The 13943-nt window shown below is 50.0% G+C and overlaps 1 protein-coding gene across 2 annotated transcripts in view; it reads right to left on the bottom strand.

The window, feature by feature from the left end:
- LOC116944902 (ral guanine nucleotide dissociation stimulator-like 1) overlaps positions 1-13184 on the bottom strand; it is a 59927-nt gene extending 46743 nt beyond the window's left edge. Inside the window, exons 1-2 of one of the 2 annotated variants that reach the window (XM_032958797.2) lie at positions 12539-13184; positions 11580-11849 (exon numbers count right to left, since the gene is read on the bottom strand). In XM_032958797.2, coding sequence (XP_032814688.2) covers positions 11580-11711 — 132 coding nt within the window. In that variant the 5' untranslated portion in view covers positions 11712-11849; positions 12539-13184. Of the gene's footprint in view, positions 1-11579; positions 11939-12538 lie in introns of both variants that reach the window. The other variant, XM_032958796.2, reaches the window with a different exon arrangement.
- Positions 13185-13943: the final 759 nt, after the last annotated feature.

Raw genomic sequence — 13943 nt, 5'->3', positions numbered from 1 at the left:
GACGCGCGACCTTGCCACACGTAGAGAGGATCGCCGCGCGTCGCTGGCGTGGGCAATCCAGCACGCTCAAGCGGTATAAACCCATAATTGAGTTCCAGCCAAGCGCTCCTCGGCCCCGTTTACAAGTTACCCATCCGCCTCGTCCTCCGCGTTATACGCATCCAGTAGAAGCCGGCTATAAGCGCATCGTATACAAGCACAGTCCTCATATGCAAGCAACGCGTCCTTCAGTTGAGTTTATTTTGTTTACACCAGGCGAGACACGCAAGAGACCAGGATAGCCTCAATCGCCAGAGTGACCTGGGGCTTTTAGTCTGCCACCTGTGTCCGTTATGCATCGTCTGAATCGAGCAAATTTGAGGTGCAATTTTGGAACTTTGCAAATTTGCACCACTATGCCAGCGCACAACGTACTGAACTTCCTTCGCACCGTACGTAATGGCCAACTCTTGCGAATGAGACCAGGGGTTCTTATGACACAGCGTGGGATTTAACCAGGGCGGCCGCAGGATTCGCTACCGCCAGGCCAACTCATCGTCCAACATCCTTACATTACGCTGGTGGGGAGAAGGCAAAGGGAAACTTCTGATACAAGCACATTTCTACTATAAGGGCAGGTGGATTTGCTCCCATGGGATGTGCTTAGATCCAGCTTGTGCTCTATGTAGCTCTGCGCTGTGCAGTGAAATACATCCAATCCACCTTCCTGTTATCCACTCTTCCTGTTATCCGAATCGATCCACGGAGCTTCCTATTATCCGCGCAACAATTATTATTATGTTTTGGGCGGAAAAGAGGAGTGAAGCGTAGGCACGGAACCAAAATTCTCCCTATAATAATTATCCGTCGGCTGGACCCAACCCAAATTTGACCCGGAAATTGTGTTCCATCGGTATGTCACATATCCTCTCGTATCCGTGTGCTCAAGCGTGGCTAAGCGGAGTGTCCGTATTGTTCGACGAATCGCTGTGTGTCCCGGAAGAAAAAGGAGCTGATAGCAGAGCTAAACAGGAAACACCCGTAACGCCCACGGCCCACTAGCACAGATCAGAATCATAAGTTTATTTCCCCGAGTAGAGCCCATGGAGCTAAGAAGGTCTTCTTCGAGTGCAACTCGGCCAGCAGACAACAAGAAAGGTTTCGCTGTAGTTGGGCAGCAGCAGCAGCAGCAAAAAAAAACAACATTTGGGAGGCTGCTGACCAGATTTGAAGTCAAACGTCTCGTCCATTAACACACAAACCCCCCCCTCCCCCCCTTCGTCCCTCCAAGCAACTAACCTCTGTTTATCATCAGGAAAGGAGGTACTCTTGGGACTTTGTGAACCGCACTCGGTGATTTCCACTTTTGCCTTTTGGTAGCCTGCTCCTAATGTTGCCAGCCATTATGCCATTAAATATACAGCGCTTACTTTTTTTTCTCTCTCCACATCCCAATGATTAAATTGTCACCAGATCCCGAGCGTCTGCGTACGGGGGGGGGGCAACCCCCCGCCTCACCTTAGGGGCACACTTGGCCCGTCTGGCTTAACGTTCTCAAATAACTACCGCAAACGGAGCCTTCACCTTTTATGGACCATTAAAAGAAAAAGTGTATTTAAAAAAAAATCTACACCCCTGCTCGCCCTTGAGTAAGTAACTGTGCATAGGTCAGCCGGTGTGGAAATGTCAAAAATAGTTTGTTTGATGGAACGCAGCTTGTAGTCTGCACTGGCCATAGTCTTAAATGACTGTAGTCTCCATTGCGGTGTCGGATGTTCGGTTGACTCACTGGTAGGACTGTATTTTATAATTAGTCTCCTGCACAGTCGTTTACCGTAGGAGGGTCCCATTCCAAATCCGTATATGACGGTCATATACGTCGTCATCAATGTCATCGTCAGTCAACGTTTATCTACTACTCAACTGAAGGCCTTCCGATCACCAACATCATCATTATGAGCGGATGTCTGTTCACTGCTGGATGAAAGCTTCCTCACACCACCACCATCTCTCATGGTCACTGTCATTCCACAATCAATCTCACTCCTTAACATGAACTGACCTCGCCGCTCTATGTCCACTGTGGCCGTCCTCTCACACACGTTCTCTCTTTTGGCTGATATTCTATGGTGGCGCCACGGTGGTGAGATGTCAACGACCTCGCCCGGTATGCAGGACGTCGTGACTTCGATCCTGATCCTGACGTCTTCATATTTGGAGTTTGCTTGTCTTTCTCTCCGTGGTCGAGTGGATTTTTCTCTGGGTCCTCCCGTTTGTCCCTCCACCATTTGAAATAATGGATTTACATTATTGGGCTCCTATACATTTCCACGTGATAAGCCACTTCATTGAGCTATCGATTGTTGCCAGGTCACTTCTAAAATAGGGTTACGTACATAGCTCAGTGGGCCTTACCTGGTAAAACATTATCGGCCATCGACCGTTTATCACCATGGACCCTGTCTAAGCCCACCTCTTTTTGAAACACTTGAGCACTCAAATAAATAATACCCTGTTCTGTGCATGGTAAACCCGAATAATCTTGTTCTATTTGCCTATAAGATATTTTATCACGACGCAGAACCAAGCTGTACGCTATTATTCAATACAGTCAGCCTTAATATAACTGCCGTGCGGGTATATATATAACATGTGAGTGAAAATGTCACTGACATGTTAAATTACCGAGACGCCTTGTAATACATTTTTTTTCCTTATCAAAATAACTGAAAAGTTGCGATAAAGAATGCTGCGATACGTTCCCGTTCCCGTCTGCGAACAACAAATAGTTTTGGCAAACATTGCCGGGGTTGTACGACAAAGCAGAGTCCCGATAAAAAGAACGGGGAATACAAAAAAAAGTCTGCGGGAGATAGGGAGGGAGGGAGCACACGTGGCTACACTCAGCCAAATATTTGGCGACTACGCTACCCCGTAAAAGCCTCCGCTGTAAGACGACCGACTCCTCTCCGCCCACTACCACCCAGACACAAACACCACTCACTGCCAACCCCACGGTCTCTCTCCTCCATCGATCCAACCCCTCCCCGCCCCAGCCCCGGCTGAAAGTCTCCACCGCCCGAGCCAGCTTGGCACAGTCAGCGGGTGTCAGCATTCAGCATATTGCTGAACTGGCCGGCTCACTTGCAAGCAAAATGCATGACTTTCGTTTTACCACGGTTCCTTTCGGTGTGCACAGGAAGGTGCCACACTTCGTTGCGCTATCATTTGTGGCCAGGTCGCTTCTGAAAAATAGCTTTGTAGCTCAGTGGGCCTTACCTGGAACAAATAAAAATTTATATTCTTAGCATAAAATATATTTGATTATTTTATTGTTTCCCTTCAACGTGACTTTACCGAAAGAGCTAAGAATATCAATTACTGCAGTCACGAAAGCTTTAAATCAAAATAAAAATTGGTTTCGTTTAATCTATCAGTCTCCATGTGGCTCTGTGGGGATCTCCTATGCCAGTGCAAAAGTTTCCATGTAAGTCTATGAATCTCCATGTGAGTCTGTGGGTCTGCGTTCGAGTCTGCACTTCAAAGCGTTGACCGAAGACCAACAACAACGCTGTCTGCTTTGATCATTTGCTGGCAGCACTTCACAGATATATTCAACAGGTCACTCTTGAAGCCGTCCACTGGCTCATAAACCTCGACATGAACACATTTACGTAACATTCCTGATCATATCCCCACCGTACAAAAGCATCAGGAGCACAACGCATTGCCAGTGCTGCATTGTAGTGGAGCCTTTGTGTATTGTCACTGATGAGCTAAAGTGGGGCCCACTTACACGACTGTTGGTTGCTTTGGACTGAAATTAATCGGTGCTCGATCAAATAAATCAAAGCAAGATGCCAAATATGCACACAAAATGCTTCGAGGAGTCGTGGAGTAAAGTCCCCAAAACCTTAAAATAATTATCTGGCTTTAGAGATCACTATCTGTCTCACACCATTTGGTGGCCAGCCGGGAATTAATTATTCATTGTTATTTTTTTTTCTAACCTATGGGGGTCACAGGAGGACTCTCTCCCGGCATCACATTACAGCGCATGTGGGCAGATCATTGATTCCTCCTGGTGTGCATAATTAGGCAAACGGCATGGGTAGGTTTTCTTGTTTTGAAAAATATTTTCCCCCTAATTTCATCCTGATTTTCGCTAAGGGTCTCATGTCATGGGACTGGAGTATCCGTTCAGATCTCCCGTGCAGCAATGCAACTCTTTGTGTTTGAGGACAGCTCACGGAAGCGAATCCCACAGAACTAGTTCTGAGATATATTCAAGCGACCTATTTTCTCCACTGTGGGGCAGCTTATTCCCACCCGCCTCACTACGCATGGCAGTGAAACTGACATTAAAAATTTCTGAGACCCATAAGTTGGCCAAAATTGAGTGTAAATCCAAATTGTTATCGTTGAAGCCCTGGCTGAGACCATCAACCCATTGCACTTGAGAAACCCGTTTAATAAAGGGCAGATGTCTGGATTCGAACCCCGGGATTTAAGTGGTAGCAGCTCAACGCTCGGATCTCTGAGCCACCCATCCAATTCCAAGAAGATGTTACCTTTTGAGATCGAAATGGCACAGCACGTAGGAGCTGCGGCTTTTAAAAAAACTAACGCAGCCTCGCGTGCCAGCGAGACAGACGATCGTTCGGCTGCGTGGATGAGCAATGAGGCTACTGTGGACTAAGCCTGCACCGAGGCTCACGCGGCTTAACCCAATGGCTCTGTGCCCCGATGTTGTTGCCTCGGCAGAACAATGAAGCGGGGTCAACCTACAAAGCCTCCAAGCCTGCCATTGCACGTAGGCTACAGCTGTTTCCACTACAGCGAAAAACAGATGTTTGTGTTCTGCTGGGGTAGATGGTTGGGGCTGTGGTGGTGGGGCCACGGGGCGGGGGGTTGGTGGGAGAGGTGGTGGTGGGGTTGTGGATAAAGATGGGGTGGATGGTGTTTCATTGCACTCCATTGTTATTTGAGATGACCCATGAACTGCATTCGCGAATGTCGACGATCAACTTTCTGCTGCTGAACCTATCGCGGGTGGCCACCAAAACTGCGGCTGCGTACTTCGAAAAACGAGGATTATCCAAACAAATGCGGAGCTTAGATCGCGTATTACGTGCGGACGACGCAGGAAGCAATTTTAATATGATATTAAGCACGTCCACAAACGCGAGCGGGCACAGGCAGTAGACTGCGCCATGGGAAAACGATGAAATGCCTCCCGTTGATTTTGCATGCATAGCAGTAACTCGTGCGTGCATCCCTTGCCACTAGCTCGGCTACTTCATTCTCGAAAGCCTCCCTCCGCCTTCTGAATGTCAACGCAACAGGAGTCGGCTAATAAGCAATAGCGTCCGGCTTTATATAGACTCAACTCACGCATGCGGATTACATTAATTTGACATCTGAACCGAGTCCAGCGACGCCACTGAGAAGATTACATGTCTGCAAAAAGAGGAAGAGATAATATGGAGCCTTTGTTATAGAGGACGAGATATTCGCACATGTCCGCATGTGGCAAAACTACTGCAGAACACGATTATGAGATAGATTTCAACAAAAATTGGTCCAGCATCACGAGCACTAACTGCAGGATTGCAAACGCCAACAGGCATTTCAAATTGGGTACAAAATCATGAACTACCTGTGTCTGACACTGCTGGTTGAAGGCCCCCTTCAAAGCTGCTGCCATCTGCTGCGATATGTTCATTATATTATTTGAAGAAATGTACCTAACATCAAATCAGCTCATGTGCAGCTCATCAGGGGAACATCGCAGGATTGTGACGACTTGGGGAGGCCTTCATTTAGCAGTGGATTGACCATGGCTGATGACGACGATTATGATTAATTAAAAAATATAACCTAATTTACCAACTGCGCTTTTAAATAAATCCACATGAAAATCTGGCTGCTCAACAGCTTTGCGAGAGCATGTTTTCCAAAGCAGGATTTGTCACAACACAAATAAATGCGGCATGTGCTTATATGGCCATAAAAACACACACACACGGCACAACATAAGCACACAAACATTTTCATCCCGATGTAGGGGAAAAAAATGATATATCTTTCTCAAATGGGAGCTATCATTTGAAGTGACTCACATGCTTTCGCGAGGGGAGACATGCTTACACCTGCAGGGTGTAATCAGCTCACCAAAGCGTATATCTGCCTATAATCAGGGAACTGCTCCCACGCACGGCGACCCAGCTAATGTGATCCGTCAGTGGGAAAGTGAACAGCGTGAGCAGGCACATGCACACACACACACACGGTCTTTCAGGGATTACACAGCATAGGCCAGGGATGGGGGGGAGGGGGAATCGCATAATTTTTCCACTGGCACTTCGGAATCGCACCAGTGCGCCATGGTGGCGAGATGTTAACTACCTCGCCTGGTATACAGGAGGTCGTGGGTAATATACATTTGAAAAAAGTATAACAGTTTAGTTTTCTAACGGTAAGGGGTGGTTTTCCCACTGGCTATTTGCCAAGCCGAAATCGAAATGGGAAAACGCTGACCTCACAAAAAAAAACATCTGGATCTGGCTGGGGGAAAAGCAGATCCGAGGGCAGGGTTTTATCTTTGTTATAATTGCAAGTGATGCCAGCAGCACGGATCGGGATCTGCAGTGGAAAAAAAGAACCCTACGAGTCCTCAAGCGCGCCGGGCTACATGGCCACAGCCCTGGCTCGGCTCGCTTGTGCAGTGGAGGGTCGTGTCTGTGGCACCATTGGGAACATTTAATCAGATGAGGAATCCATAAGGAACACTCCCAGAGCAGTGCATCCCCATGTAAGAGAATGGCACGTGGAAGCGGATATCCACGGAAGCTATATTGAAGTCGCTTCAAGTGACCGCTTATTCACACTAGGGGACAGCACTTTCAGAGTCATATCTGTCACAGTGTAATGTTTTCGCAGTCAACCCGATATTTGTTTTAATTGTCGTCTGGAATTGAGCCAAATGAAGCGCAAAACCAAATTAAACAGGATACATTTTGTTTTGCGCGTGCAACCCTTAGTTACCGGGCTGAGATCATGAACCCACTAGATTTGACAACACCCTGATTTAATAATGGGTGGCTGCCCAGTTTCAAACCCAAGAACTCGTCTCTGCCAGGCCAACCGCCTCTCCTGCACCTTCCGCCGTGCATCTTCTTTAAAGCACAAAGAACATTTTGTCTCGGCAGGCTGTCACGTGATTATGAGACTGCGAATTAACAAGGAGAGTGCCGGGGATAATAAGGTTCATCGTCAGCTTCTGCCCTGGTTCCCTCTCCACTTAAATCGCCGCCTTTCCCGCGTCATTCTCTCTCCTTCGGGGATGCTGTCACCGTGCAGCGGTGAAGCGAGCTGGACGTGCGATACAGAGGCCGCCGGTTTCCGGTCGAGACAAAGCGACGGGGCACATTGAAACAATTGCGCACGCGACTTTAAATCTCCCCCGTGCCGCCTCAGTCCACTCGGCGCTGCGAATGGGCGCACCGCGGGTCATTCGATCGGCAGTTCACGCGTGGTGGGGTAAAGTGTGGATACGCTCTCACCGCTGCCGAGACGCCTTAGCCAGCAGCGGAACATTAGACCAAAAAACACACCACCTTCTTTCTGTGGAGGGGCTCCCTGAAGCATCCCTTCAAGTGCGGGGGTCGGCAACCTGCGGCTAAGGAGCCACACGCGGCTCCTTAGAGGGCTGCTCCGTGTCGTTGTTTTACAAAGGGCCGTCTCCTGTCCACATGCATTGTGGCTCTTGAAATGTTGATTTTTTTTTACGAATTAGATTTTTTAACGGTTCTTCTTATTTTGGTTTACGATCCCCGCCCACAGGTGGTGTGGCAAAAGTAATGTGCAGGACTGCACTATTATACCATGACCCTCTTTGATTGAAGCAAAGGCGAGCGTGACAATTTTAAAACAGCCGCACCTTCGCCCGAGACCCCGCGAGACCTTTGCCCCCGGGTGACCTTGTCGTTTAACAAAGACAAAGATTCCCCGTGTAGCCTTCGCAGACTGTTGGGGCAAGTGCTGTTAGCGAGCACCTACGGAGGCCGGAACGGCACACGAGGGGGTGGGTGGCCAGCACCACGCCCGGCCGCCTTTGTCTCCCCAGTGGCGATGTTTACCACCACGCCTCGACAGCTACTCATTTGAGGCTGAGTCGACCTAGGGGAGGCCCAGGACCGGGTTCAGATCATCGTCAACGGGTGTTGGTGGCCGTGAGCGGAAATCGAACTCGGGTGGCCGGGGTTCGGAGCGCAGCGTAGCGCTAACCGCTGCGCCACCACTCCCTTTGTCTTGTCGCTCGTTGTTGCTTAAGGCACGCAAGGCGCGCGTGGCATTTGGTTTTGAGTGACGCACCGGTGGTTGCCCTGCCCAGCCCAGCTGTCTCGGTCGGTGCCTCGCGTTCGCCGTTGGGGACCATCCACTTCGTCCGTACGCAAAAAAAATCAGACAAAACTTTACCCCCACCCCCTCCCTGTACGCACGCGGACTTTTTACCCCCCCCCACCACCACCTGCGTTCGTACACATGACGCACCCCTCCCCCCCCCCGAATCCTATAGAACGGCCGATATTTAATCCACGCAGAAACGATCAAGGATTAATAATATTAACGTGTTTAAGCAAACAGATAGTCCACCGCCGGACTATTTAACTCATTTGAAAGCCAATGTAGACAAATTATTATCGAGGCTTCACCCCCGCCCCCCCCCCCCCGTTTCCAATGCGTACATTGTCAGTAGACCCCCCCCCCCCCCATACGGAAGCGTACGCATTTGGGTTAACCCCCCGCATTCCCCCTCCATGCGTACGTACTGAATGTATGGCCCCTTAAGAAAATCCCCTCCACCCCCGCGCCCTCCCCCGGACCCCACCACCTCCCCCCCAAAAAAAAACATTGCACACAACCAAAGAGTTGGCGTCTCCCCGGTCGCTTCGAGGTGACGCAGGCGTCGGTTATCCCTCCCCCCCCCCCCTTTGTTTTTGACTCGTTGCTCAAACAAAGCAGTTTTCACGAGAATATGTGTCACCCTTACTGAGAATAATACAGTCGTGTTAAGATGTTGAAACACCAAACTGAAACCGTTTTGCAAGGAATCATGTCTGCATTAAGGACGTGTACTTTGCGGCGAACGTGCAAACAAATTAACATGCTCTGGTAAGTTCAATCTTGATTTGAAGCTTTCGTGACTGCAGGAATCCATACTCTTTACTTCTTTCGGTAAAGTCAAAGAGTGTGCTCTGGTAGTAGATGCTGATGGCATTGTCTTTGAAACTGATTGGTCCACACCAGAGACAGCTTTCTTTAGAGCCTAGTCTCAAACCGTGTTAGACCAGAGGACGCCAAAAGGCGAACAGCACAAAGACAACGCCACTCTCAGGACATTGAGAGCTCGGGGTGAGCAGCTACATCATGGGACCTCCTTTTATTTTGATACTGGCAAGGAAGGTCCAATGAAACAGTTTTCAGTTTAACACGCAAGGAGGCTTTCACGACCAACATAATCCATAGCAGAGGTATATATATATTTTTTTGGGGGGGGGGGGTTAGATAGCGTGAATTATAAATGCGTCGTTGAAACCGCCGTCACCACCCGACACAGCCAATTGGCAAGGTTTGTCCCGTAAACAAAACGAGTCAATTCGCTACTGGTACAGCACCAACCGGTTGTGTATTGGCGAGTATACCTACAACGTGTACAATTCGAGTACGACGTTTCTTCGGTAATTACGACCAGCGTTATCAGGCGGCAACCAGATTTACTGGCGAGACGTCCTACTCGAATTGTAAAGCGCTTTCCTCTGACACTCGTCGCTTAAGTCTCAATTTTAAAACAAAAACGCGACCATTCTTCGCACGCGCGCGAGCACAGTTACCATTCGGCATCGTCTTTCTCTACCCCGTTCAATATCTTCACCACTGGCCTGTCCTGCAATCCACGCTGCAGTCCGTTGCGCCTTTGCATCTATAAGTAGAGATTTACCTGTCCAATCTATCGGCGTGTATTTGCCACTGCGCCCCCTGTGCACCGCCCTCGTTCGTTTTCGATGCCAACGTTCAGAGAGCACTCGCCGCTAATTGTCGCGTGCACAGGGCGTGATTTAAATCCAGGACCTCGTCAACCGCTCCTCCCAACAACAACAACAAACGACAGTCGCGAGTGCCAGGCTAGGTGCGCGCTCGACACTTTGTTCTGCGCCACGCGCACGCTGTCACGGTGCCGTGGTCCATCATCACGCTCGGACAATTGGACTCGCAATCCAGATGCCGCCGGTTCAATTTCCCGGCATGGGAATTGAAACAATGGGAACGCGTTTTGTAACCCCCCCCCCCCCCCCCACGAACAGCCTCTGTCCACCCAGCCGCATAAAACAAAATAATTCACGACAGTTGTGCGATCGACAGGCTCGCGTGCGATGAGATAAAGTGTGGGCACTCCCTGATCTGCCAAGACACCTGCTCCGTGTGGAAGAGTGGGCCAAGTGCCTTCTCTCGGAAGACTCCCTTCAGCTCCCCCTCGTGGGGGACCCTTCCGTCAGCAGTGGCGCGAGTTGGAAATCTTACGCTAGACAGCCTGAACTGCGACATTCACACTGGTATCGATCGACTTTATGCTGCTGTAGGCTTGGACATCTGCCTCTGACACAGCCGTAGCTGTGGATCAGTCAAGGTGTGGGACATCTGCCTCTGACACAGGCGTAGCTGTGGGTCAGTCAAGGTGTGGGACATCTGCCTCTGACACAGGCGTAGCTGTGGGTCAGTCAAGGTGTGGGACATCTGCCTCTGACACAGGCGTAGCTGTGGGTCAGTCAAGGTGTGGGACATCTGCCTCTGACACAGGCGTAGCTGTGGGTCAGTCAATGTGTGGGACATCTGCCTCTGACACGGGCGTAGCTGTGGGTCAGTCAAGGTGTGGGACATCTGCCTCTGACACAGCCGTAGCTGTGGGTCAGTCAAGGTGTGGGACATCTGCCTCTGACACAGGCGTAGCTGTGGGTCAGTCACGGTGTGAGACATCTGCCTCTGACACAGGCGTAGCTGTGCGTCAGTCAATGTGTGGGACATCTGCCTCTGACACAGGCGTAGCTGTAGGTCAGTCAAGGTGTGGGACATCTGCCTCTGACACAGGCGTAGCTGTGGGTCAGTCAAGGTGTGGGACATCTGCCTCTGACACAGCAGAAGTAGTGGGTCAGTCAAGGTGTGGGACATCTGCCTCTGACACAGGCGTAGCTGTGGGTCAGTCAAGGTGTGGGACATCTGCCTCTGACACAGGCGTAGCTGTGGGTCAGTCAAGGTGTGGGACATCTGCCTCTGACACAGGCGTAGCTGTGGGTCAGTCAATGTGTGGGACATCTGCCTCTGACACAGGCGTAGCTGTGGGTCAGTCACGGTGTGAGACATCTGCCTCTGACACAGGCGTAGCTGTGGGTCAGTCAATGTGTGGGACATCTGCCTCTGACACAGCAGTAGCTGTGGGTCAGTCAATACGTGGGACATCTGCCTCTGACACGAGTGCACGTGTGAGCATCGGCGCGGTGTGTGGGGGGGATGAGCGAGCGAGCGAGCCGTCGCGTACGCACCACGGACTTCTCCTCGTCGGGCCTCCGGGGCTGGTAGCGCTGCAGCGCCACGCAGCTGTTTCCCTCCACGTTCAGCTCCATGGCCAGGCTCTGCCGAATGCTGCGCGTCACGGGGCACAGGCGGTCGAACATGGTGCCCTCCCCACCAGCCGCCGTTCTCTCTCCCCGGCGGTTGTCGTCTTCCTCCCCGCCTCCCTCCTCTGTCCTCCTCCTCGGCCACTCGATGTGCGGTGTTTTATTTTCGTTGGTTCCCAGCCACAGCGGTTGTCACTGGAGTGCCGGGGGGGGGAGAGGCGGGGGGTTTATTCCCCTCTCTCCTGTTTTTTGTTACTGCCGGTCTCTGCTGGACTGGTTTTCGTCTGTGAGAAAATTAAATGGGTGTTTAGTGGTTTAAAAAAAAAGTTTAATTGGACATTACCTCACTGGTAAACAGAGTGAAACAATACCACTCTGTGAGAGGCACTGTTTATATTGTACGATGTAGATTTTATTTGTTTTGCTTATAAACAAATATAGCATTTTTTTGTTCCATAATTGAAACTCCAGGGAGCGTGAGCACACTGAACTACAAACCTGGAAACCGGAGTTCAAATCCGGGCCAAGGCTACTAACATAAGTTGTGGCAAATTATATCTAAAACGGTCACTAAAAACCATCACTGCCGAGGCGCGGTGAAGTATGGATAATCAACCCCCATAAACTGGCAGCGGTGGGTTGTACTGTATCAACAATTGTACTTACTTTCACGAGACGATTGATCAGTTAAACATAGGAAGAAAACAATGCACACACACACAAGTACAACTCGTAACTAACCGAAAACGCAGCGACGTTAGTCTGAAAAAGCCAACGACTCATTGACGTTTCGTAAATAACTTAACGATCGACTCAATCGCCGTGGGACCTGTCGCATTAAACGAAACAGCGAATGCGAAAGTGGGAAAATCCGAACGCCTTACCGAGGTGGTGGTGGTCGGGTTAGGAATACCGCAGGCAAATTTTTTTCCAAGTACTTGGCCACCGTTCGTTCAGTCCATTGGTTTGTCGAACACTTTTGACTGCTCCTTCACCTCTGAGTGAGACCCAACCAAATCAGCCGCGGGCAAAGCATCAGCCGCAATAACAGACAGAACACCGCCGTTCACAGGGTCAGCACCACCACTACCACCGCCCAACCACTGCTGTTTTGTGACCCGCTTGACGATCGGAGGCTTAACCCAAGCCCCCCTTTTTATCTTGCTTGCTCTCGCCTCCTCAACGCGTCCCGCTCGCTGCCGTTAACACCCAAAACTACTTCGTCATATTCGCTGCCCGCTAGCGCAGTCCAGGCGGCTTCGTGCCTGTTTAGCCGCTTGTTTGTGAGCTGTCATCCTTCGTTCGCGTCTCCTTGGATAATCTCCTCCTCCTACTCTTATTCTTCTTCTCTGGTAGCTCTGTACATTTTTTTTAAATGTCTATTCCGGGCTCGATTTCGCTCCGTCGCTCTCTCTCTTTCTCTCGCTCCCTCTCCGCCAGTTCTGGCTCTCTCTCTGCGCGCGCGCGCTTCCACTCGCTCAGGGATGATTCTCGCAGCGCTGCGAGAGGCTGATTGTTATTCATGCTAAGCCACGCCTGCCTTCTCGCCGTCTCCTCCCCGCCCATTTCCTCCTGGTAGACACGCGGAGCAAAGCAAAACACGCGATGGATTGCGACTCACCCCGGACCGGACTCGACTTGGACTGGTGGCTCCTTAGTGGAATTGTTTTTTTTCCTTGTTTTTTTTTAAACATTCATCATCATCGTCGCGATCACGATCCATGGGCAGATAGCCCCGTAGGTGTCCAACTGCACAGTTCGTAATTTGTTTCCACTTTCCTCTCTTGGCTTGTGTCAATTATGATCAAGTAATGACCGCATCTCCTCTGGCACCAATCTCTTACTGTCGTCAAGTCATTCTCTCCGAGGTCTTCCTCTCTTTGAGGTACCTTCCACTTTTCCGAACAGTACACTTGAAATGTTCCCGTTGTTGTCCATCCTACTACAAATGTTTGCCTAAAATAATGCCAGTTTCCTTCTCATCACTACCGCCTGCATCAGTTTTTTTTCAGTTTATTTATCTTGGTATAGCCCTGTGAGCCGTTCGGCTCTTGAATCGGGTGCAACCACAAAAAAAAAACACGAACAAAAAAAAACATCTTAAAGTGACTATGTGACTGTGCAAACAGAAAATCCATGAAAAAACAGCAAAATATTCCTGAAAAAAGCACCGTACACCAACGCTGTGTGCAAAATATCCCAGTGGGATGCAAGTCAAACAACAACAACCACAAAAAATTAGATTTAGACCATCAGTCTAACTCCGTACTACAGCAAAACAAACATGTC

The sequence above is a fragment of the Petromyzon marinus genome, chromosome 22 (genome assembly GCF_048934315.1).
Source record: "Petromyzon marinus isolate PM22_M1 ecotype Great Lakes invasive population chromosome 22, UKy_Petmar_22M1.pri1.0, whole genome shotgun sequence".
Taxonomy (NCBI): Eukaryota; Metazoa; Chordata; class Hyperoartia; order Petromyzontiformes; family Petromyzontidae; genus Petromyzon; species Petromyzon marinus.
This window is presented reverse-complemented; position numbering and strand designations above follow the sequence as displayed.